Below are 27,288 nucleotides of genomic sequence, written 5' to 3' on the forward strand. Positions count from 1 at the left end.
GAGAAAGAAGCATTTATCCTGCTATATGAAGTGTATCACTATATAAAGGTATTCCAAAAAAGAAATTAAATGATTAGAATTTCATCATTTGGTACCCACTAACAAATTAACGGACCAACGAAAGACAATCAGACATCTGATTCCTAACGAAGAGAACACGTCACCTACCGTCTTACAAAGGGACTAAGCCGCTGAATGCCACTACCCATTTGCAGGAAACAGAGAACAGAGGAACACACTGAACTACACCACGAATCTGCAAATAGCAAAACAGGCTATAAGTAATAACCAGCCAATTGGCCTGTAAATTTTAAGGAAAAGAGATGGAGGAGGAACTTAAGGAATAAAACAGACATAAAAACATCAATTTTTTTAAATGGAAGACTGTGTCATTACAGTGATTAGGTAATCACTGTAAAAGTCAGGCTAGTGGTTATTTTGGGGGGAGTTGAGGTTGTGGCAGGACTGCAGCATAGAGGGGCTTCTGGGGCAGGTGGCAAGGTTTTGGGAGGTGGTTGCAGGGATGTCTGTCTGAGTAACAGTATGGTAAACATTTGTTAGGTTTTCTGTGTGTGCTGTATTTTACAACTATAATCACAAGAATTCAGTGAAGTAACTGGGAATAAGATAAATATATCAACAATAATTAATTTTAAAGTATGAAAAATTCCATTAATAACAGAAACCATAAAATATTAACTTTCAGGAAATGTAAAAGTCCTGTGTGAAAAAAATTATCAAACTTTACTGAAGAAAGGAGAAGACCTATGTGTGCAGAGACACTTCTTTCTTGGATAGGAGATGATATTGGAATGATGTCTTTCCAGTTAATCCACAAGTACTGGCATCACCAATGACTGGGAAACGCGAGACAAGGGCACTCATCTCTGGACTGCAGCATGGCACGGAGCTGTCCAAACTCAGAGTGTAGAATGCTCCCGTATAGTGACTCCTTGGAATGTTTACTACAGAAATACCTGTACTTTTCCACACATCCACACAGAAGCGCGTTCCCTGCAGCTCTGTGTGTAACAGTGCAACACTGCAGATAACGTAAATGCCCACAATTAAAGAAATGGGTAAAGACATGAAAGTATGTAAGAGGTGGTGTCATATATCTGCGACACCACTGGCTTCCATGTCATGCAAATATGTTTATGGTATATACTGACTGAAAAAGAAGGGAAGTTATAAAACTGAACATATGCTTTAGTCTTTTTTTCCAAATATGGGCTCAAAAGTGGCCCCAAAGGAAAGACCCTGCACAGAGAGGGCTTGGGAGATACCCATTCATCTGCTAGCTAACCTGGAGAAACAGGCAGAAGGGAGAGGAAGAAAGAACTTTCCTTTCTGATTATACACCTCTGAGCTGTTTGAAAATATAGTTTTACAATTCAAAAGAAAAACACACTCAAACAGTGAAACCCACCAAGGTACAAATGCCCCCCTGATGTTCACGAGAGAAACAAACACACCCCTCACCAGTGTCTGGACACAGCCCAGCTTTAACACGAGGCCTCTGGCTTAGAGCCTGCTGCTGCCGCTCACTAGCTATGCAACCTTGGGCAGATACCCCCTCACCTAAAAGAGAGGAGCAAGACCTACCTGCAGCTTCTGTGACAAGGACAGGCAACGCACCTGGGAGACAGGAGGTGCTCAGTAGGTGAGACATAATAAACATGTTTTGTGAGCAACCTTAAATTTTCAGGCAGTTCATCCGTTTTCGTTGCAACATACAATGAAATGTTGATTGCAACAAACAACAAGCAAGCACACTGAAATGATTTCAGTCATTATATCTAAAATACAACTTTTTAACATGTATGATCACATGAATCTTACAAGGTATTATTTATAACATCAATCTAACACTTTTATAAACAGCATTTATTGTACAGAGTACTCTGAAGAAACAATTATGTACAGCCATCGTTTTCATTAATACGTCTATTCTGTCCTGCAATACTGAAAAGGCGGAATGTGTCTGGCACAAAAATAACCCCCAGGAATTACAAATTAGAAAACAACACTTTTAAAAAAGATCTTTTCTTTTCTGGTAGAAATATAAAAACTGGTTTATGGGGAAGAAACAAGCCAAAATAAAAAGTCCAATCAATTGTAGAGGTGGCTTTAACACTTAAAGTTTTGTCCCTTAAACCAACTGTCAACAGCAGTAAGTGTTTAAAAATCTAAATATAAATTAACGGGCAGCGCTGCCCAAATAGCAGCACAGTGTGAGCAACTTACAGTAACGCTGCGGTGTCCTCTGTGCAGAAACGACACCCTGCGCAGCATCCCCGCGGGACACGAGCAGGAGAGCTCCCCCTGGTACAGCAACCCACTAGAACGTCCAGCTTCTCACCAAATCGTCCACAACACCACCACTTAAATGTACCAAAACTGATTTGTTTTAAAAAAAACAAGTGGGTAGGGGAGGCAGGAGAACACGAGGGCCATTACGTGGTCTTCCTGAAACCTTTTAGGATGGGGTAGATGTTTTCAAATGCTTCATAAATCTCTGCTCTGACTTTAGCACCTACGAAGACAAGGTGGAGTAGAGATGAGTCTGAAATAGCATTTCTTAATCTATTAAGAAGGTGAAATCATTACTTTAAAACGAAACTACAAGCACAATTCTCTCCATACCCAGTTAGACTAATGGACGCAGGCATTAAAACATGCATGACGGATCCCTTGTCACAATCCTATTTTTGTTTTTAAAGTATTTTCTTAAAACGGCCTACAAAAGCAACGCCCCAGGTGAATCCGGCCTCCCTCTCTGCAGTTTGCCCGTGTGACCAGCCTGGGTCCCTGCACCAGGTCATGAACCCAGCAGGGCAGCAGTGGAAATGGCTGAATCTTATTCTCCCAGTTGTTGCCTTCGACCAAGCTCTTCTGAACCTTCCTCTGTTTTCTAGAAACAATACTACTGATGAATCCCACAGCTTTAGAGGACAATTTCTAACTTAAAACGCCACCTCTTATCCAATGTAATGCTCACTGTTCCCCCCTCTCCCCACCAAAGGTCATGCTTCGGCTAAAGGATCAGCAGGACTGTGGTCTGATTCCCCTCCTCTTACGCCCTCTAGTGGGTATGTTTCTCATCAGTGTCAGGGTCGGGGGAAGAGAAAAAAGGGGCACAGGCCTCTTTACAAGTCCCAGCACTGCGAAATTACTTTTCAGCGCTGAGAAAATGCCGTTCTTGAAACCCCTTCAAACCTTCAGATACTACCTGCCATTACAACATACCTGTTAATACAACTTTTCCAGAAACAAATATAAGGAGAACAATTCTGGGTTTGATCATCCTGTAGATTAAACCAGGAAATAACTCTGGCTCATAACTAGAAGGAAAACAGCAAAAACAATTTAGAAATTAAAAGCTGTCCATGCTTTTAGATAAAATGAGGACATGTACAAGGGAAAATACTGAGTAAACAGCAAAATAATCAGGAGGGAAAGCCCAGTTCTTCAAGGAGCATCAAAGGAGAAAGGACGTGAGGCCAAGTGAGGCCAACTCTGTCTCTAATCAATCTGGATTTTCTAAGAACAAGAATTTCAGGTTTTGTAGTCTCTGACCCTTATCAAGCTTCATTCTGGACCATTTTAGGTATATGGACTTGTAAGAGCCCAATAATCATTTATGTCTAAGATCTGATAGTAAGTTTGCCTTTTAACCATTCCCCTCTCATCCCACTAAATGGAAATATGCTCTAGCTGTTAACTTTGGTCAGGCAATCTAACCACAGTGGTAGAGAAGATGCTGTCTGGAGAAGGAGTCTTCCCCTGACCACATGCACTACTGTGATGTCTTATTCTAACCCTAGTGATCTCATTTTGTTAGTTGAGAGAGGCTGAAAACAGTTAGGATGAGTGTCTGTTTAACCTGGTGGGAAATTCAGGACAGGCTTCTCTGAGGAAGAGACGCTTGGGTGGATATCTGAGATGCAAGTGGGAGCTTCCTGGGTGAAAGGTGAGACCAGAGTGTGCCAGGTCTAAACGCGGGATGCACAAAGGCCCTGTGCAAGAGGGGCAAGTCTGGGCGGTGCTGTGAGCAGAGAGGCTGCCGAGGTGGGCACGTCCTCACCAGGGAGTCGCAGGGAAACCAATGGAAAGAATATTCCTATCACTCAACTTCACACTTTGCTGGCACATCTGATAGAATGCTGACTAGAAGAAAAGATTCAAACAACTGGGGAAAAAATTGATACAAGAGGTGGTGAATTTAATGCATGCATTTATAATGCATTGATTGAGCAATAAAATGATGAAACATACAGAATGGGAATCAATTCATCCCAGTAACAAGGAGTTTTGGATGTCACTAAGTGAAATGGGAAGCAGGAGGCTGGCGACAGTAAGAGATATTACAAAGACATCAGGAAGAAATTTCAATAATAAATACATCTGTGACCACATCATTTGTTCCTACATACTGATTATTTTGCATATGTTTTATCATGAACAGTGTTTAAATAGATTATAAATGAACTGTTGCCAAAAGCAACAACAATACATTTCAGACTCACCTACTAAACTGCTGGTGGGTGAGCACGAGGCCTTCCAGCCTTATAGGGAACTTCACATCGCAGCTCCCCACCATGTTCTGGATCTTAAAGTCCAAGAACTTGGCTGGAAAACCCAACTTCTGTACAACTCTGGCATATTTTCTTGCTGCTAGTCTGGATTGTTCTTCACTAGGGAAAGGGAAAAGTGAGGTGTTTATACTCCAAGCCAGCTAAAATAATTATTTAGATGAGTAACTTATAAAAAGTCCAAAATAGGAAAGTTGTTTCAAAAGAAAAGTGTAAACTGGTCACCCCCCCTTCCGATAAGAGAAAAGATCAAGAGACATTAACTTCATTATAAAGTACTCCTGTGTCCTTGACAGGAAATGTAGGCCTATATAAATGATTACCTTTTCGATTCACCAAATTACTGACAGCCGTGGATTTTACAAGTATGAAATAAAATATCGTCATCACCATTACCTTGATTATTGTATTTTAGTCCACATATTCCTACTGAGATGAAAACTAACAAGCTTCGTTTTGATAGGAAAATACTGATGAGATTTATACCTAAAGAATGTATACACTAATCCTGTCCTCTTTTATGTCAAGTCTCTATACATTTCTTTAACATTTGTTGCATAAACTATGACAATGTAGAGCTCAGGGAAAAACAGCAGAATGAAAGTAACACTACGATCACACAAAGACTCAAGAACAGGGGTCAGGAACAACAGAAATTAAGCATACAAACATGCAGTGCTTTTTCTTCTTTGAGGAAAATAAATGTATTTATAGTTTCTTACCTTGATACAATAATCACCCAGCTAGATAGAACACTATTCGGTCTGAGCAAACGCTGTGGACGAAGAGGGCTAACCACTGCAGGAAAGGCCATCTGGGACAGAAACAAACACCTAGCACCCCTGAGATAAACTCATGTTTCTGATGTTCCATCCAGGCGAAAACAGGCAAATAAGAGGACTCCTAAACGAATCATTACGTGGAAGCCAGGGACAGACTCATGTCTTGCTTTCGGAAAAAACTCTGAGAGACCAGAGTCAGAAACATGCACAACAGTGGCCCTCCATTACAAGACAACTCTCCAAGTTCAGAAGCAGCAAAGGCATCCACAGCCCTCTAAGTAATGACCCCCCACCTGCATTTTATTATCCTTCTTTCAAAAGTTTAATTTGCTTCATTTCTAAAAGCTCTACAAAGCTAACGTTCCTAATCTTCCCTCCAGCTTTTGCCTTCTACCAAGTACGTGGCTCTGTTAGACAAGGTTTAGAATACAGTCTTGAGTTGCTTAATGACGGAGCAACATTCTGAGACACGCTTCGCTAGGCAATTTTGTCGCTGGGCAAACATCACAGAGTGCACTTACACCAACCTAGACGGTACAGCCCACTACACACCTAGGCTGCGTGGTACTAACCTTATGGGGCCACTGTCATCTGTGCCGTCTGTCCTGGACCAAAACGTCATTCTGCGGCACATGACTGTAGTCAAGGCCCCAAAGCACTAATCTTCACAGACAGGATCACCCCAAACAGAAGAGAACAAGGGCAACAGCACTTTCTGAGAGGGGGGCATTCCCTCAGCCCTATATAACTCAAGCCCTCGCAATTAGGACTATTTACGACCAGGGGCAGCAGGCATCTATAACCAACACACATGGTGCGCTCACACACTCAGCTGTGAAATTCTGTGATTCCTGACTGGTGAATCTGTGCTATATATGAAATTCTTTACATAAAAGGATCCTTATTAATAGTTTTGATGTTAATTTATCAAATATACAGAAAATGCAACCAACTTGTATGGTAATGAGCACTGTAACGTGCATGTGGAACTCAAGCCTGGTTTTAAGAAAATGAAATTAATGCTGTCTAAAGTGATTAGAATCAACCATTTTAATAAGAAAGCAACACTCACATTTATTAAAGTATTAGCCTGATACCTAGGAACCATGGGATACAACCATTTCCTTCAGAACCTATAGACCAGGAGAATGACCTGCTTACACCTACCTCTTGGCTCCCGTGCACACCATTTTCCCAGAGCTGAATATCAGTGCAGTGGTTCGGGGCTCTCTTATCCTCATGATTACAGCAGCAAAACGCTGAAACAGTCAGAGACAAGCGTTAACGAGGTCATGTCAGACGGCTGGTTTCTGTGGGAGAGCTAGGCAATGACAGAGAACATCACAACTGAAAACAAGGAGCTTGGACACGCACACGTTCCTACACAGAGTTCCCTCACATCACCAGGTGCTATACATGCTTTTGCGTAGAGAGCAGAACAGATAAACCGTGACTTCTAAGGAGGTTAGACCAAGACCCGTGTCCATCCACACACATTCCAACAAGAGAAGATAAGTAATATCTGCAAAATTTTTTCAACTAAGTACATCATCAATAAATACCAATGCCTCTGTTTCTGCCTTATATTTGCTGATGATCATGATTAGCTTCTATAACTATAAATGTTTTATTAATGATTTTTTAGACAAACTGATAAACCTTTTCTACCTCCAGAGGGAAATAACAAATCAGATTATAAGCATTATCAATATGTACTGAAGCAACCTCCTGTTTGCAGTTCGCTTTTAGACACAGTATTAATGCATTAGCACTTACATAATGCAAAGTAAGACAAGATCAAAGTTTTTGTTTTTAATTTCTACTTTTTATGTTTTAACATGTTTTTCTTGTAACTCATGGGGAAAATATTTCAACCATGGGTTGAATTAATGGCCTCAGTTACTAGGTTACATGATAAAAAGCAAAGAATTACTTTCAGATAACTAGAAAATTTTACTATCTTGTATTTAATTACATAAGAAAAAATTCATATAATATTTCTAGTCGAGATGACCCTTGACAATTAGATTGCTTTAAAAATTTTAGTTTAAAAACTGCTCTGTCTTCCCTGATTTTACTACCATGTAAAAATACTAGCCCTATATTCCAGTTTACACAAGTCCCAGGAAAATCCTAATTATTTTCCATTTCCTGAATTCCCTCCACTGCTTTTATTGGTCAGATAACTAACATCACTTCATTAGAGACTAGAAAATTATAAAATTATGTATTCAACTAAATAAAATTATGCTAGATAGAGATGAATTCTTACAATGCTACACATCATACGAACTCGCCGTGGTGGTTAAATGGTGACTTTTAGACCTTAACTACCTTAGGATCTTAGACGAATACTTAAAAACTTTTTTTATATTTAGATAATTTCTTAAGATAAAGATGAAAACAGTGGTCACAAAACGGTTTTTCTTTACCCTTTACTCTCATTTTTATGTTACATAACGACCATTCAATTAACTGGGGAAGGGGTGATATTAATGTAATGTCCATTCTTGCCACTTCAACAATCATCAAATGTATATATAATGTGCACTGATGGACAGTCAGACATTTCTTGGTTATCTGCCTCCTACTCTTCCTTGTGTCTGGAGAAACAACACTGGATTGCTTTGGCTAAGGTAATAATATAAATGGCTGAGTCTATACCAGGTACGATAGTTAATGAGAAATATATATTTTATTTCCTTATTAAGGAAATTGTTACAGTTTATTAACATCATAAGTTTAACGTGATATATGCATTATCTTAATATGACATTGTATTTTAAAGTCAAAGGTAAAATGCTTTAAATGATTTAAAAAATTCAATAGTTCTAACAAATCATCTTTCTTTCTTAAATTCTCACTCTAAATTCAAAATAATAGAACTGTTCTTATATCTAGGTATCTTTGTGGTTTACTAAATGGACATTGGTTAACTATAAAGATTTATTCTCTCACTGTATAAAGGGGTTCTAAAATGATTAGGTATATTTGATGTTCTCCATATTTAAATTAATTAGCTCAACCAGGCTGACCAAAAAGTGTCAAAAGCTAAATGAGCCATCTTCTTTCTTGGCCAGTTATTACAGCAACTCTGACTTCGGATCTTTCTCGCTTGTACACAAAGACAGAGTTATGTTTTAGAGATCTGGAAACTCACCCTAAGACCATTACTTAAGATTTTTCTCAACCCACAGCTAACATTTATTTATCCAACCTCCCTATCTGCTGTAGCTGGCAAACACACCCCTACACTTCTATAAAATTATTGTCTGCTTCCTACCTAATTGTTAACTACTACTCCAGTCTAAACTCATCTACATTACTTCCCTTCCCTTAACAGAAAGTAAACAAAAATCTCTGGACGATCAAAATAAATCTAAACCTGCCTCATTTTGACTGATGTTTCATCCTGATGATAAATGCTAATGAGTCATTCAATAATGACTCATATTTAAAATAATCAAGCTATACTTTATATTGATACAGTAACTTCTAAATATTGTTATGAAATATTCTGTTACCATTAGCTCATTCTACTAAGATAGTTATCTTACTAGAGGTTCATGAGTAAATATTAATAGTCGATAAGCTTTTGGGTTTGTGTCATTATGAAAATAAGAGTCTTCTATCTTCTTTGGTTATTGCCAATTAAACCATTAAAAATACACTCATGACTTCTTAGAGAAAATCAGACTCCTGAAGGAAATATCAGTTGTAAGATTACAGCTCATTCTAAGGAAAGTGCCTTCTCTAGCTTATGCAAACAGCAGCTCTTACCAGGTTTGGCCACCACCGATACCAAAGGGATAATCTTTCTTTTTTCAGGTTGAGGGGGAGGCAGAAACTTACTCATTATCTTTTCTCTTTGTTTTATTTAAATATCTCAAAATGGCTTGGTGTCACTCAAAATTATCAAATTTTTATACTTATGCATGTGCACACACGTGTGTGCACAGACACACAACAAAAAGCCACCACCACCAGAAAATGACAGAGAAAAATATGTACATTGATTCAGACTTCACAAAAATATTGGTGGGGAAATTTTACTTGAGAAGCTCAAGAGGGTGCTGAGAAATGTCGTATCTTGAGTTATCACAGGCCAGGAAAGACGGAAATGGAGGGCAAGGCTCTGGGCTCCCACTTCAGATTTCATTCAATGCCCAAATCAAAAAGCTCAGATTTGCTTAATAATGGTATGTAAATAGTTTTTCTGTTGATTGAAGCTCTCCTCTGTTAAAAGGCCAAGGCTAAAATAGTCCAAGTTTCCAACAACAGTTTTATTTTCCTTGACCTAAAGTCTTAGCGCTAAGAACAAGGTGATCCAAACCTCAAAATCCCCACAAATTCTCAACCTGGGAAACTGCTCCTGGAAGGCCTATGAGAACTGGCCTGGCTCCCCTAAGTCTCAACCTGGTCACACCCTGACCCTGCCAAACAATGTCCTGTCCAGTCGGCTGCTCCACGGGGTGAGCTACTCTCCACAGAAGACATCACTGCACCTATCTCTACTCGATACACAGGAGCAGACACATGCCCGAGGAGGCATCCGTGCAAGTCGGCCTTCTAACAAACAGCCTACAAGGAAGTGTTTCAGGCTCTCCCAACTAAAACACTGTTTTCAGGCATCAGAATACATTCCCCAGTTTGCATGTGCTCAGAATCCAACTGGACATGGGTTCTCCCGGAAGATCGACCTGAAATCTACTAAACGGCCTCCTGAAAGACATGACTCCTGAAAACACAGATTCCTCCTTAGACCTCTGAATCAAGACCCAGGATAAGACAACAGACTTTCATTTTATTATTTACAGCCTCTTCCTTCTCACTTCTTCCCCTTGGTATTAACCCTTTTTTTGCATGTTTGTTCCACCATTACATTTGTTATCCAGCTCTTCCAAGCATTCAAAACCAAAACCTCAGGTAAAACATCTTATTAAGATCCCAACATAGTCACTTAGCAAAAGGGGTACAAGAATGTGATTTCACTGTTTCTAAGAGATTTCTACCCTGGCTAGGAGTTCCTAAACTAAAACCTGGATTGTGGTTCAGAAAACAAGTGAAACAGCTCACTCAACATAGTATAATAAATTCACTGGCTAAAACAGAGCCAGATAATAATAATATTGTCCTCAGCTATTTATTGGCCAGCCAAGTAGTACCTGTACGACCGTTAATACATCTTTTAACACCCAGATAAATATTCCACGGGGGTGAGGAGCAGAACAATCAATTAATTAATTGAGAAAAAAGACTTGGTTCCTAAAATTGATCAAACTGATTCTTGGGAGTTAATTCTTCCAGTTAGGATTAAGCAAACTAAAAAACTGGATATGAAGTGAGTTCCACATATTTTTTGATATTTATGATTATTCTTATTCTTTTCCTCTCCTCCACCAGTCAGGTGCTTAAATGCTGCTACATACATGGTCATTGTTTCACGATGACATTCAACTAATGATACGATATGAAAGAAAAACTGAAGCTCTCATGGGTGACCTGGACAGGGAGTCTAACCAAGGGAGGCACAGAAGGACATCAGTAAAGACATGGCACTAAGCTAGGAAAACTTGGAGGTGCTGACACACGTTACAGACAGCCTGTCACACAGAATTCATAGTTTTTCCTTCTACCCTCTCTTTTCTTTTTCTGATATAAAATCTTATTTTTCCCTTGTTACAAGAAATCAATTTAATGCTGGTTTCCCTTGCATAAAAATAAAGAGCATGCCAATAATTAATTATCCATCTTGGAGTTACTCTTTGACAGATGCCCCCACTTCGGGGGAGCTATCTTCCGCAGGACCTTGCCTCAGAGCTCTTCAACCTGACCGTCTTCTAGATTCAGATGCCTGGTTTCTGTCTGGCCCTCTAAGAATGTCCACTCATTTTTGAATGCAAATGTTTACTATTTTTAAAAAATTAGCTTTTCTCCTATGCAAGGATAAAAGACTTAACATACACTCAGATTGCTCTTAAGATCAGAAAACTTGTAGGTATTTTTCCCTCTAATCTTTTTATTATAAAAAATTTTAAAGTTATACAAAGGTAGAAAGATATATTATAATAAACTTCCTTGTACTTATTATCCAAATTTAACAATTGTTAACTTTTGGCCAATCTTCTTTCATCCATGTGCCCCTTTCCCAATTCTCCAACTGGATTATTTTCAAGTAAGTTCCAGATAGCATGTCGTTCTATATAGTTTTCAAAGTATAAGTGCAGTCAGACTATACACGTTGTTCTCTAACTTCATATGATCCCCACCACAATGGGTTATAAACTTAGTTTATCTTGCAGACTGCTGAATTCCTAGGGTCTCTTACATGGTAGCTATTCAATAAAAATGATACACATTTTGCTTTAAATTCTCGTTTTGTTGGTGTCAACAAACTTAAGCATGATACAAACTTTTTGATCTAGGAACCTTTAGAAGTAAATTCCTGTATTATTATAGTTTGAAATACATTAAAATTGTTCTGACCTTGGGATTATATTCAGCATTTCGGGCACGAAGTGCAATGGTCTTTAGGTCAAGTTTACAACCAAGATTCACTGTGGATACAATATTTCTGCAAGAAATTTGAAAAGAAAACATGGTTATTTAATTTTTACAGGATGAGGTATCAGATGGATATTTAAAAATCTGATTCTTTCACTTAAACTAACTGAATTTCATTAAATTTACACTAATTTACATTAATTTTTATATTAAAATTTAAAAGTTGCTGACATTGTTTGACAAGTACACCACACCATGGTGAGCATTTTCCAAAGATTATCACTCCACATTTATGATGCACTATGAAGTCCTAACTATTAACATTCCCATTTTCAGAGGAAGCAGCTGAGGCTTCAATGGGGGAGCACCTGCTCTGGACACACATGGCTCCTAAATGGTGGAGTCAGGGCTGGGCCGTTTGTCTCCAGTGACCTGTCCAAGCCTTCTGCCTGTACTGACTCAACTCATCCCTGAGCTCTGAAACACCAGCATCACCACCACTAATCCCAAAAAACACTATTTATAAAGAAATATGCAGGCATGACTTTCTTAGTCCTTTCAAAATTAAGTATCTTTTGCAGGAACAAGAATTCAGTATCTTTGACACAGGAAAAAAACTATTTTTTCTTCTGATTAGCCCTCAGTAAATCAAGAGAAACAGACATCACCATTTATTATCTGGGTCCCATGGACCTTTATTTTTCAATATTCTTATATAATTTTAAGAGTCACTTACAAAAGAATAACTACATAATGGAGAAGCAAGTTTATTAGAAATTTTAACAAATATTTAAATACAGCAAATCCAGAACTATTCTATATTTTCCTGGTTTTAAAAGTATGGACTCAAAATGGGCAATGCCCTTTGAATGAAACTAATTGCCCACCAACCATCAGGCATGGACCTGGAACATCACTGTCCTCTGAATACCGATTCCAGATTGCAAACCATCTCAAATCAGTGCTGGCTCATTGCTGTTTCTGGTTTGTTGTCTTGTACTGTCAAAATACAATACTTTTGATAGCTTACCATTTGGTTGAAAAGAGGATGTTGTCTTCTTTAATGCACAACTGTAAGGCCAATTAGGATGACCAACTCAATGAATGTTTCCACTTCTTCATCACCTGTTTCCTTCCAATTTTATATACACACTTGCCTTCAGCATTTAACCACTTATGAACGGAACCAAGTAAATTTTGGTGCATCTATCACAAATTCAGTCATATAATTGTTAAATGTATTTTTTTTCTCTTTGTATGAAAATTGTGTTAAAATACACATAACATAAAATTGACTCTCAACTATTTTTAAGTGTACGGTTCAGTGGTATTCAATACATTCACATTGTGTGTAGCCACCACCACCATCCGTCCCTATAACTCTTTTCATCTTGTAAAACTGAAACTCTGTCCCCATTAAAGAAGAACTCCCCATCCTTCCCTCTTCCCAGGCCCTGGCAACCACCATTTTACCTTCTATCTCTATGCTTTTGACTATTCTAAGTACCTCATTTAAGTGGATCCAATAGTATTTGTCTTTTTGTGACTGGCTTATTTCACTTAACATAATGCCCTCAAGGTTCCCCATGTTGTAGTATACTGCAGAACTCCTTTCCTTTTTACAGCTAAAGAATATTCCACTGTATGAATATACCATGTTTTGCTTATCCATTCATCTGTCCACGACATCTGGGTCACTTCCCTATTTTAGCTATTGTGACTAATATGGCTATGAACATGGTTGTACAAACATCTCTTTAAGACCCTGCTTTCACTTCTTTTGGGTATATACCCAGAAGTGGTCTTGTTGGGTCATATGGTAATTCTACTTCAATTTTTTGAGGAACCTCCATATTGTTTTCCACAGTGGCCGTACCATTTTACATTCCCACCAACAGTGCACAAGGATTCCAACTTCTCTACCTCCTTGCCACTTGTACTGTTTTTTTTTTTTTTAATTTTAGTCATCCTAATAAGTGTGAGGTGGTATCTCACTGTAGTTTTGATTTGCATTTCCCTAATGATTACTGATGTTGAACATTTTTTCATGTCCTTATTGACCATTCGTGTATCTTCTCTGGAGAAATGTCTATTCAACTCCTTTGCCCTTTTTGTGAATCAGGCAGTTTAGTTTTTGCTGTTAAGGTTTAGGAGTTCTCTATATATTCTGGATATTAATCCCTTATATGATACATGATTTGCAAATATTTTCTCCCATTCTGTGGGTTGCTTTTTTACTCTGTGGATAGAGTCTTTTGATGTACAATTTTTTTAAATTTTCATGAAGTCTAATTTGTCTATTTTTTCTTTTGTTACCTGTGCCTTTGGTGTCATATCTTGGAAATCATTGCCAAGTCCAATGTCATGGAGCTTTTGTCTTGTTTTCTTCTCAAAGTTTAATTTGTTTTAGGTCTTACATTTAGGTCCTTGATCTACTTTGAGTTAATTTTTGTATATGGCGTTAGATGAGAGTCCAACTTCATCCTTTAATGTGGACATCCAGTTTTCCCAGCACCATTTGTTGAAAGACTGTCCTTTCTCCATTGGATAGTCTTGGCACCCTTCCCCTTCCTGATTCGTTCATTGAGGCCAGCATTATGCTGACGCCAAACCCAGGCCAAGATACTACAAGAAAAGAAAACTACAGACCAATATCCCTGTGATCATTGATGCAAAAATGCTCAACAAACTTCTAGGAAACAGAATTCGGCAGCATATTAAAAGGATTATATACCATGAGCAAATGGGATTCATTCCTAGAATACACGGATGGTTAAACATGAAAATTGATCAATGAAAAGCACTGGAACAACAAAGTGAAGAACGAAAAAAACACCTGATCCATCATGATGCAGAAAAAGCATTTGACAAAATTCACTGCCCTTTCATGATAAAAACACTCAACAAAATAGGGACAGATGGAAATTATCTTAACATAATAAAAGTCATATGTGAAAAACCCACAGCAAACATAATACTCAATGTTGAAAGATTTAAGGCGTTTCCTCTAAGATTTTTTTTTCTTTCTTTCTTTCTTTTTTTAATTGAGGTAACATTGGTTTATAACATTATGTACATTTCAGGTGTACATCATTATATTTCAACTTCTGTATAGACTACATCATGTTCACCACCAAAATCTAGTTGCCATCTGTAATCTAAGTATTTTCTAATTGCCCTTGTAATCTCTTCTTTGATCTGTGGCTATTTAAAAGTGTGCTGTTTAATTTCTAAAATTTTGTAAATTTTCCGGTTTTCTTTGTGTTATTAATTTCTAACTTCACCTCATTTTGGTCAGATCCTTTGTATAGCTATCTTTTAAAATTTACTGAGACTTAATTTGTGGCCTAACACATGGTATATCCTAGAAAATTTCCCATGTGTACTTGAAAACAGTGTGCATGCTGCTGTTGGGTGGCCTGTTCTGTACACGTCTGTTAGATCCAGTTGGTTTATTGTGTTAAGTCTTCTGTCTCCTTAGTTATCATCTGTCTGATTGTTCTATCCAGTATTGAGAGTGGGAGACTCCTTAGTTATCATCTGTCTGATTGTTCTATCCAGTATTGAGAGTGGGAGACTCCTTAGTTATCATCTGTCTGATTGTTCTATCCAGTATTGAGAGTGGGAGACTCCTTAGTTATCATCTGTCTGATTGTTCTATCCAGTATTGTGAGTGGGATACTAAAGTCTCCAACTATTATGGTAAAATTGTCTATTTCTTCCTTCAATTCTGTCGATTTGGGCCTTATATATTTTGATGGTCTGTCATTAGGTATGCAAAGGTTTATAATTATTCTATCTCCTTGCTATATTGAACGTTTCATTAATATGTAATATTCTTGTTTCCTGTAATCTTTTTTGATTTAAAGTCTGTTCTGTCTGATATTAGTATAGCTACTCCTGCTCTCTTCTGTTTACTATCTCCATAGATTATCTTTTTCCATCCTTTTACTTTCAACCTGTTTGTGTCTTTGGATCTTAACTGGGTCTCTGGTAGACAGCATATAGTTGGATCATGTGTTTTTATCCATTCTGCCAATCTCTTCCTTTTGACTGGACAGTTTAATCCACTTACATGTAAAATAATTACTGATAAGATGTTTTCCGTATGCCCTATAGCTTCTTTGTCCCTCATTTCCTGCATTCCTCTCTTCTTTCGTGTTTAGTTGGTTTTTAAAGTGAAATACTTAAGCTACTTCTTAATTTCTTTTCGTGTCTATTCTAGGCTATTTTCTTTGTGGTTACCATTGGGATTACATTTAACATCCTGAAGTTGTAACAGTCTAATTTGAATTCATAGCAGCTTAACTTGAGTAACGTACAAAAACTCTTTTCCTTTAGGGCTCTGTCCCCACCCCTTTTGGTTACTGATGTCACAAAACTACATCTTCATACATCGTGTGACCCAAACATAAACTAATCATTATTTAAAATGTGCTAGTCTTTTAAATTATATAGAAAACAAGATTTGGAGTTACAAACCAAAGTTACAGTAATACTAGCTTTACGCTAACAATTGTTTTCTTTTCTTTAAGAGGTATTAGTCTCTTAAAATTATGTAGAAAACAAAAAGTAAAGTTACACACCATTGTTACAATAATCCTAGCTTTATAAATGATGTACTTGGCTTTAATGAGATCTTTATTTCTCAATACGGCTTGGAGGAGCTCTCTGGTATGGTTGCATTTCATCCAGCAGAACTCCCTTGAGCATTTCTTCCAGGGCAGGTCTAGTGGCCATGAACTATAAACTGTTTCAGCTTTTGTTTAACTGGGAATGTCTTGATTTCTCCCTCACTTTTGAAGGACAGTTTTACCAGATATAGGACTCTTGGTTGACAGTTTTTCCTTTCACACTTTGAATCTATTGGTCCACTGTCTTCTGGCCTCCAAAGTTTCTGATGAGAAATCTGCTGATTCTGCTATTGAGCATTGCTTGTATGTGATGATTCCCTTCTCTCTTGCTGTTTTCAAGATTCACTCTTTGTATTTTGAAAGTCTGATTATAATGTGTCTCAGAGTGGGTGTCTCTGAATTCACCTTGTGTGGAGTTCGTTGAGCTTCTTCAATGTTTATATTCATGTCTTTCATCAAATGTAGGAAGTCCTCAGCCATTATTTCTTCAGACATTCTCTCTGCCCCTTTCTCTCTCTCCTCCCTCTGGGGCACCTACAATGTGTACATTGGTCTGCTTCATGGTGTCCCCCAGGATCCTTAGGCTCTGTTCATTTTTCTTCAATCCTTTTTCTTTCTCTTCCTCAGCCTCGCTAATTTCTGTTGTCCTATCCTCGAGTTCACTGATTCTTTCTTTGGCCTGCTCAAATCTTTCGTTGAATCCCTCTAGTGAATTTTTTCACTTCAAATATCATACTTTCCAGATTCAGAATTTCTTTCTGGTTTCTTTTTAGGCCTTCTAGCTCATTATTGATATTCCATTTTGTTCACACATCATTCTTTTTTTATTTCTCCACATCTTCCTTTAGTTCTCTGAACATCTTTAGGGCAGTTTTTTTAAAGTGTTTGTCTAGTATATCTGTCATCAGGTCTTTCTCTGGGACAGATTCTGTTGAATTATTTTTTCCCTTTGAATGAGCCATACTTTTCTGTTTCTTTGTGAGTCTTCTGTCTTTTTGTTGGACAGTGGACATCTGAATCTAGAAATGCGGCAATTCTGGAAATCAGATTCTCCCCCTTCTCCAGGGTTAGTTGTTTTTGTTATTTTTGTTTTTTGATTGTTGTAGGCTATCTGTGCTGTGGATCAGCCTGAGGTCTTCTCAGGTCTTTTCTAGCCTTTCCTTGGGCATGCACATCACTTTTTTCCCTGTGAATGCAGTTGGTTTGGAAGGTCCCAGTCTTTGATGTCTGACTCCCAAAAGAGGAAAATAGGTAAGTGAGGGTGGGGGGAAGGGCAATGACATTTTAAATCCCCTAGAAGTCACTTCAGCCAGAGGAGGAGGGGCTTGCAACAATGGGGGGAAGTGCAACAATGGCTGCCTGTCTCTTTGTCTGCACCTCTGTGATCAGCAGCAGCAATCAGTGACCATAGAACAGAACCACAATATTTGTAGGACAGGGTCCTTTTACCCACCCTGGCTCCCACAATCTGTGTGCAAGCTGCTCCAGGAACACCTGCACCGCTGCCTGCCAGGGAGTTGGGGGTGGAGGATGGGTAGCTGCTCCCGTGCTAAGAGCTGACATTGACCAAAACTGACTGCAATTCACCATCCAAACCTTCCCCTGGCAGTTCCAAGCCTTCAACAAACTCGAGTTCCAAACTAGTTATATCAGACGGATTCTGCCAGTACAATTGTTGTCTGGGTGGGGAGACTGATTTCGGGTTGTCCTACCCTGCTATCTTCCCAGAATCTTAAAAAGGTATTCTTATACATTTTCATTAATTGAATATTTACCCTAATTCTTCATAAGGCTATTAAGATTTAGAGGCCACTGGATTCCCACTCAGTAGGGCTCTTAGCAGATAGTAGAAACTCAGTAATGTGGCCGACTGAACACTTTGTGGAATACCAGAAAGATTAAGGTGCCAGCAAGAAGCAAACACCCCATCCAAACTGGTTATAATTTATGATTTAAATCAGAGGTGCAAACTTAAGTGTCCCCAGGAGGCAGACAAGTGTGCAAGCCAACAGGAAATGGTGTTGAGAAAAGTGAACTAACAAGTGCTTCTCTCTCAAAAATCATTAAAATTAAAATGTGTCAGATCAAATAAATACCTGAGCCAAGATTTACGTCTTTGGATAAGAGAAACCATGACTAAACACTACTTAGTTCTAAAAAGGATGAGAAATGGCCTACAAGGAACCTGGTGATGCAGTTATTCAAATAACTCCTTGATTTGGCCACAAGCTTCCTAAAAACAAAAGCTATACACTTCTCACTGATAGGTACAACGGAATATTTGTGCTTTTTAGAAAGGAGAGATTTCGTCCTACCCCTCCTATCCTGTTACATATGGGACCCTCTCGATTTAGGGACAGAAATCCACTTAGGGCAAGAACAGCCGTCCTCCGCTTGTGGGAAGGACATAGCTCTTCTAAGATTTATATGCAGCCCTCAAAACACCAATGAAGAAAAACAAGGACCACTGTGAACTATACTGAATCTGTGACTAAGCAATTAATTTTCCTAAAGACCTAAAACATCACAAAGGAAGGAGACTACATAAGGCTTGATTTAGCAAATCAGCTACAGGGAAATGTCTGTGACAACAACAATGAAATCCAAGCAGGATTTCATAGGCCCAAGTACACAAACACAAGCTGGCGGATTTCTGAAGATGTTCTAAGAGCCTCTCGCTGAGCACGCTAACTCACTAAGACAGCTCTGCTTCCCTCTCTTGGGCACAGAGAAAGCAGATTCTGACACCCGATTACCATTAGCGCCACACCCTTAAAGAAGTCAATCCACCTGAAAACAACGACAACAGCTCCAAGGAACCCCCCCAGGGCAAGGCCGAGGACAACACAAAGTACTCACTGCAGCTGCGGCACAATCCCAGAGCTCTCAGAGGCTGGCGTGGCAGGGGTGATGGGGGTCATGGGGGTCATGGGGGAGGGGTACAGGGGCGTGGTGCCTGGCAAGGGTGCAGTGGTAAGAGTCTGCGAGTGGAAGAGCTGTGGTGTCTGGCCCGAGGCCCCCTGTGTCGCCTGCTGGGATGTCGACTGCTGAACTGCTGCCGCTGCCTGCTGCTGCTGCTGTTGCTGCTGCTGCTGCTGCTGTTGCTGCTGCTGCTGCTGCTGCTGCTGCTGCTGCTGTTGCTGCTGCTGCCTTTGCTGCTCCTCCAAAATAGACAGGCTATTGGTGTTCTGAATAGGCTGTGGAGTCAGTCCTGTGCCGTAAGGCATCATAGGACTAAAGATAGGGATTCCAGGAGTCATGGCACCCTGTGGAGAGTCAGGAGAACAACGGGTTAGGCAGGCCGGTGTTGAGTGTTTGCAGGACTTGCCTGGTAGAAGAGCATGTGAGACATGCAAAGACAGACACCTTCCGAGTATAAACGGGGTTATTAAGCATTAATAGGGAGGAACCTATTGTTCTTAGAGACATCACTTTCTTCTTCACGCTAACATGGTGCGTAAGAGCTTAGGATTTGCGATTAGGCCTGGGTATCAAATCCAACTCTGCTACTTACTACACGTGAGAACTCGAGGAAGCTGCTCAACTGTTTAGGCATACCTAGGGGACAATAAGGCTCTAAGATTGTTAGAAAGAATAAGGGAGACAAGCAGAGTGACCACACATCCTTGTTTAGACTACTATCCCCGCATACCACCTGGAAGGACCCAGTTTCCCTCTCAAGGCATCTGTCCCAGTTTAAATGAAAAATTATATGGTTACCCTAGAGATATCCACTTAAACCATTCAACATGACAGGCACATAGAAAACTCTGAAGTGTTAGTAATGATAATGACGATTACTAGAATACTATTCGAAAAGGTTGATCATTTGCTCTCCCAAAACTTTAAATCAACAAAATCCAATGCATCTATCAGAATATCAATATGCTTTTCCATAACGATTCTAAACTTTTCTAGACATTGCTATATTCATTAATTCACCCGAGTTCTACAGCAGCCCTTCGGGAAAGGGAAAACAGATGCTGGTCTTCCCACATTAAAGACAAGAAAACTGACACCAAGAGAAGTTAAATGGCTTGCCCAAGACATAGATATCATTAGATGAGCCAAGATCACAACCAAGTTTTCCTGACACCCAGCCCCGTGCTTTCCCACAACACCAGAAGCCGTGGAGCCATGGGGCCTGCAGAGCTTGTAACGGCTTTGTGAGCCCCTCAGAATTACACCAACATGTCTGCATGGAGAGATCCACAGTTTTCATGGGCTGATTCTCAAATGGGTGCAGGACCCAAAAAAGAGCCATCCTTTCCCACTTCCTTCACTTTATTTGGCAGAAAGTATAAACTAAAAATATCTAAAATATTTACGTTAAGTTGTTTCACCAACATAGGCAAAGAAAGAAAATGAGAGGAGGAGACCAAATATATACTGCAGCCCTGACACTACAGGCGTCAGTCTGTTGCACCTATTACTTATTTCTACAAAAATACTGGCTAGGAAAAAATTCAGGTTACATTAATTTAATAAGAGTAAGGCTTTGAAAGGTCTGTCTTTATGTCATACAAAAACATGAACTCAAAATGGATCACAGACATACATGTAACGGCTAAAACTATGAGGAGAAAAATCCTTAAGACTTTGAGTAGGCAGATTTCTTAGACAGGACACAAATGCACTAACCATGAAGTAAAACTGATAAATGGACGTTAGAACAAATTAAGAACTTCAACTCTTTGAAAGACACCATTAAGAAAATTAAAATATAAGCCACAGACTGGGAAAAACATCTACAATACATGTATCTGAGAAAGGACTTGTATTAGAATACATAAAGAACAATTACAGTTCAATAAAAGATGAATAAACCAGTAAAAAATAAGTAAAAGATACGAAGTACACTTTACAAATAAGATATATAAATGGCTAATAAGCACTTGACAAGATGCTCAAGATCATAGGTGACCAGGAAAATGCAAACTAAAACCATAAAGAAATACTACTAAGCAACCACCAGAATGGCTAAAAGTAAAAAAACCCAAGTGTTGGTGAGGCTGTGGAGCGACTAGGACTCACACATGCTGCTGGGGGAACTTTAGAATACAGTTTGGCAGTGTCTTAAAAAATGAAACATACACTTACCATATGATCTAGCAATCCCATGCCCAAGCATCTACCCAAGAGAAGTAAAAATATAGTGTACACAAAGCCTGTGCACAAATGTTTACAGCGCCTTTATTCATAATAGCCCCAACCTGGAAGCACGCTGAATGTCCACAACTGGAGAATGGGTAAACAAACTGTTGTATATCCACACAGTAGAGCACTACTTGGCAACAGAAAGGACTTTGCTGATATACAAATGTCATGCGGGGCAAAGAAGACAGACACAAAGAAAGCACGTACTGGTTTGATTCCATCTGCATGAAATTCTAGACTAGGCAAAACTATCTTTAGCTCTAGAAAGCAGTAGCTGCCTGGGGCTAGGGGAGTGACTGCAAAGGGGCAGGAAGGGATTTTTTTAGGGTAATTGAATTGTTCTATAACTTAGACAGGGGTGTATGATTATCAAAACATACACTTAAAGCAGGTGTTTTTATTGTATGTAAATTATACTTCAACAGAGGTTATTTAAAACTTTTAAACATAGACATGTTATTTGGAACCTTAAACAAGATAAAAAGATAAAAATAGATAAAAAGATAAAATTAGAAAATGATTTGGTGACTTATTTTCAAAATCAAAGACCCTATAATAATCACTTGGAACACTTTCATAAGTGTTTATGAAAAGATTACATTTTTATGGACAAATACATATTTTAGCTTCCAAAGAAACTCCCCAAATTAAACACTATCATGCCTGTCCAAAGCCTAAAAGAACTTCTCAACAAAATAAGGGAGGTTTAAAGAAATACAAATCCATTTTCAACAGCAGATTGTTCAATTCCTTCCTTCCCTTTTACACCGTCTCCAGGAGGGACATCTGTCCCACCTGTGCCCCCGTCCAGCTGTGTTACCTGAGGGGAGGCCAAGCCCTGAGCATAAGGCGGCAGGCTGTTGTTCTGATCCATGATGCTCTCTTTCTTCTTAGCAAATCAAAACCCTTTGGACTGGAACTCGCCTCAGCATTCGGTCTTTTCCTGGACCATCCCCAGCACACTCTTCTTAGCAACTTCCTCAGCTCTCTGGGTTATCTTCACATACACCAAGAAACAGTGACGCTGTCTTAAAAAAGGTTTGAAGTTTAATGTAAGAATATAGGTAAGCTGGACAGGCTTATAAACCAGTTTCATGGTTACACAAAAAAACCAATGAAGCTCTTTTGGAATACATTTCTTTTTACCTTATAATGCTGAAATCTTATTCCTTCCACATTTCCTGTGACTGCATGCAAAACTGCCAACAGAAAAATCGTTTTGTTATATGTTTAATTTAAATACTCTTACAGTGTTCAAAATTAAGGTGTCATAATCAACATTAAAAAGTTTCAGAGCAAAGTACCCAGAGAAAATGAATTTCTGAGCAAACTATCATATCTGAGCAGAAATATTTATTAAGCAATGTCTAGACAGTGCTATTAGGCCAAGTTCAGATTTTTAAACATTCCAATCAGTTTTACATCCTCCATCATGTCTTGGGTGGATAAGTTAAGTTCCAAAATATTGAATTGGATCCAATACACTTTAATGTGATCATTTATTGAGCTGCTACCTTAATAAAACAGTGATAGAAGCTGTATAGACAAAAATAAATACAATATCATATTTTTGTATACACAATAACTTTACCTCTTTAGAACACACAAATACAAACTGTGCCTGTGTCTGGCTGTCCTTACGTCATCATCTCTTTACTGGCTACACATCTGAAATTACTCTTAGACCAAAGAAGCAAGGGACTGTCGAAAGACCTTTTTGTTCAGTTTAGTTCAGATGGGGATCCCTAACTTGCCCAGGGTTGCTGAGAACTGATTGAATCAAATAGGACTGACTGATTGACACATCAAGAACACGTCCAGTCACCACATGTAGCACGCACAGGATAAATGTTAGCTATTACTAGATTTCAGCTTAAACATTATCATTTAATAAGATATTCCCACGCAGAATGCATAGGTCTCAAAGTTACAAGCTATATGTCAAAGACACACATATTTGTTGGATGAACGTAAGAATCTCACAATCACTTTGAAAGGACAAAGGACCCCAAAGATTATATATCTTACGCACTCATCACTAAAAAACAGACCAAAAATAAAAAATAAAAACTCTGCTTCAAAAACATAGGGCCAGCCTAGTGGTGCAACAGTTAAGTGCACACGTTCCGCTTCGGCAGCCCGGGGTTTGCTGGTTTGGCTCCTGGGTGTGGACATGGCACAGCTTGGCAAGCCATGCTGTGGAAGGCGTCCCACATATAAAGTAGAGGAAGAAGGGCATGGATGTTAGCTTGGGGCCAGTCTTCCTCAGCAAATAGAGGAGGATTGGCAGTACATGTTAGCTCAGGGCTAATCTTCCTCAAAAAAAAGAAAAAAGAAAATATGAGATGTAAGAAAATTAGCATTTTTTGGCATCCTATAATAACAACAGTATCATCCTATAATTAAAAACAATAGAAGTGCTGCAAACATAAAAATGAACAGGATATGCAGCCTTTGGCATCACAGTTCCATCTGAAGGGTATGCAAATAATTGCTATAGGGCAAAGCTTAAGTGCTATAACAACAGATATGCACTATACTAAGTTCCTTGAGTGCAGAAAAAAGCACACAAGTCTGTAATCCCTGCACTTAGCACCGAGCCTGGCGGATGGTACACGATCATGAATAAATGCACACATGCGCTGGAAGAAAAGATAAGATAAGGGCCATGTGTTCTAACAAGGAGTATTTTCACAAAGCAGGGAGCATCTGACAAGTCTAGCAAGGTGAGGAGGAATTTACAAATCAGCTCTTGACGCAAAAGAAAGATGGAACACGCAAAAGAGAGACGAAGATTGAAAGAGCACGCAGTACCCAAGCAACAAGCTTGGCACGACTGTATGGAAGGCTCCTGCAGGGGATGAGTTGGCAAATACAAGTGGGGTCACATTATCAGGAGTCTTAGTCATTATCACATAAGCAGTAAGAGCAGGGACCAAATTTTGAACGGCAGAGGAGTAGATCTCCTTTGGCGAGAGTGTGAATGAATTCGATGAGGTAAAACTGGAGGCTGCAAGTTCAATTTAAAGCAGGCCCTGCTAGAGACCAGGAGGGTGGGATTTAAAGCACTCACAAACATGACTAGCAATTTATGCAGAAGCTGAAGCTGATGGCTTCAGACTCCTTTCTGCAAACTGCCAGTCTAAGAAGAAACCTGAGTTCCTGGGTTGGGGCCTGATGTTACGTTGTTCAGAGCTCATGGCTCACTCCCAGTGATGGCACTGACCATCTCCCCTCGCCGGTGTCGTGAAAACCGCAGTGATTCCTGCACTAACTTAGGAAAGAAAGCTGTCTGCAGAGTGTCTTCATCTTTTGGAAACTGAAGCATCATATTCCATACTGTTTGGACACAATTACTAGTAAGGGAGAAGAATCAGTTAATGCTGCGCAGTCTCCTGGTGTCCATACAACTCAATCGAGCACCCGCTTTTCGTAGAGTAGCCTACCCAGACTTCTAAAGCGGAAAACCACGCTGGCCAGGGCCTCGACCGGGAGGCCTTGTGAATAAAGCGGCGTGCATTTAACTCTTACGCGCTCCCGAGTCCGAATCTCTGGCTTCTGGAAAAACCTTAGAACAATCTCAAGCGCAACTTTATACCAAAACCACGTCTGCTGGGAGCAAGACAGGTGGCACCGGCCAGAGGGAATCTCCTTCCAACCTCGTGGAGGAGACACGGACGGCATAACCGAAGCCCCCGGGCCCCGGCCGCGCGGACCGCCCACCCCAGCCGTCCGCGCCCGCCCCCGCCCCGGGACGCCGCTTTCGAGCCGCCGGCGGGACGCGGCCGGTACAGGCCCGAGCAGAGGACGGTCCCCGCGCGGCCTGCGCGCCCCCTCCGTGTCTGCTCCCGCCATCGCCCCGGCAGCGCCGTAGCGGCCGCCTCTGCACGAGCCCTCGGAGAAGAGGAGACGCGAGGAGGGCTGTTACCTGGAGTCCCGGCAGAGACTGCTAACGGCCGCGGACACGAAGCTAAGCCGCAGGCGGCCCAGGCACCCGCCACGGCGACCCTTCTCGACCCTCCTGAACTCCAGGCGCGCGTTGATAATGTCACTTCCGCCAGTTCCGCCCTCGGCTTCAGCGGGCGGCCGGCGGCAGAGCGGCCGCCATAGCAAGTGTGGGCACTCCGTCACTTCCTGTGTTTCTTCGGCTACTCGACTTACGGGGCGCGCGGGGCGGGGCGGAGCTCTCGAGGAGTTCCGGGGCGGGGCCGCCTTGCGCAAGCATCTTCTCATTGGTCTTTGCTGGACGTGGGCGAGATAGTGATTTTTAAATGTTGACTTTTCAAGCCGACTAGCGGTGTGACCTTTGACAAGTTACCTGACCTCTCTGCCCCAGTTTCTTCGTCTCTAGAATAGAATAACAGTAGCACTTGCCTTCGAAGGACGGCGTGAGATGCATTAAGGAATGCATGAACAGTGGCACAGGGTAAGCCCTCAGTGCCTGCTGGCTATTCCCAAACACGCAGAAGGAGAAGGAAAACAAAAGCGGACAGCCTGGTTTACAGATTCAGTTGTATTTTAACTCTGCTGCTACCATCTTATTCACTCTTTTCATATTGGCAGGAAGAAACTCTGAGTAGTTTCTGTCTTTACTTCCTTGGTACTTGGTTGGACCTCAACACCATCTCCTTCTATGGCTCATTTAGGCATAATCATATATTGTACTACTTGTAATTTTGCTTCCTTTGTATTTATATAATCAAAGAGGTTGTGAACCCCTTAAGGAAAGGAAATATTGTATACGTTTTTTGTATCCAGGACAGTACGTGAATAAGTACAGTACTTCTCTGTCCATAACCATCGAAGAAAATCCTTTGTTTTATCCTTTCTTTGTTTACAGTAAAACATGGGGAAAGTTTTAATTAAACAAGTACTTTTCAAAAGTCTTTTCTGGTTCCAGAATTGCATGTATACATCAGGAGTCCATCCTATGTTAGCCAATTGCTTGCTTGCTTTTTAAAAATATTTTAAAAATTGTAAAATATAATATTCATATAAGAAAGTGCATAAACATATGTACAGATTAACAGATGGCTAGAAATCAAGTAAAGAAACCGAGTATTGCCAGCACCAGAACCCCCCCATACCCCAAACAAGCTGTTCCTACTCACTGTGTACTCCTGAGTTATGTAGTGTGTATTCTTTTGCCCAACGTTACAAGACTCATCCATGTTGATATGTCTTCCCTCTAGCTGAAGTCGGTTAATTTTCTTTGCTGTGACATATCCCTCAGTTGGTTCATCCATTCTGCTGTTTATGGACACTTGGCTCATTTCCAATTTGGGGCCATTAAGAACAATGCTGTATGAACATTCCTGCACATGTCTTCCGGGGAATATATACCTCGGCGTGAAATTGCTGGGTCATGACGTGTGTACATCTTCAGCTGTGCTAGGTGGTGCCAACCCCTTTTTGAAATTTGGCTGTACCAATTTCCACTCCAATACAGTATTTGAGTTTCCGTTGCTCCATAGTTTTACCATATTTTTTTTGTATAGTCAGACTTTAAAATTTTTGTCCATCACAAGTGAATTCGAATGCTTTCTTAGGAAAGAAAACCCTTTACATCCGTCAGCTTTCTTGCTACGGGGGTGCGCCGGTACCGACACGCCAAGC

At 40.0% G+C, this 27,288-nt stretch overlaps 1 protein-coding gene across 3 annotated transcripts; it reads right to left on the bottom strand.

The window, feature by feature from the left end:
- Positions 1 to 1,781: 1,781 nt before the first annotated feature.
- On the bottom strand, positions 1,782 to 27,270 carry TBP (TATA-box binding protein). Of its 3 annotated transcripts, none has more exons than XM_014835846.3 (9): positions 25,601 to 27,270; positions 22,819 to 22,871; positions 22,493 to 22,700; positions 19,375 to 19,781; positions 11,864 to 11,951; positions 6,545 to 6,636; positions 4,530 to 4,697; positions 3,250 to 3,344; positions 1,782 to 2,536 (listed from the first exon to the last, which is right to left on the bottom strand). In XM_014835846.3, exons 3-9 carry the CDS (start codon positions 22,544 to 22,546, stop codon positions 2,457 to 2,459), a joined length of 984 nt encoding a protein of 327 aa, XP_014691332.1. In that variant the 5' UTR covers positions 22,547 to 22,700; positions 22,819 to 22,871; positions 25,601 to 27,270; the 3' UTR covers positions 1,782 to 2,456. The 3 variants fall into 3 exon arrangements, with proteins under 3 accessions (XP_014691332.1, XP_014691333.1, XP_070368237.1); XM_014835847.3 differs by having other exon boundaries at positions 22,493 to 22,696; positions 25,601 to 25,749; XM_070512136.1 differs by lacking the exon at positions 22,819 to 22,871 and having other exon boundaries at positions 25,601 to 25,722.
- Positions 27,271 to 27,288: the final 18 nt, after the last annotated feature.

This window comes from Equus asinus, chromosome 1 (assembly GCF_041296235.1).
Source record: "Equus asinus isolate D_3611 breed Donkey chromosome 1, EquAss-T2T_v2, whole genome shotgun sequence".
NCBI lineage: Eukaryota > Metazoa > Chordata > Mammalia > Perissodactyla > Equidae > Equus > Equus asinus.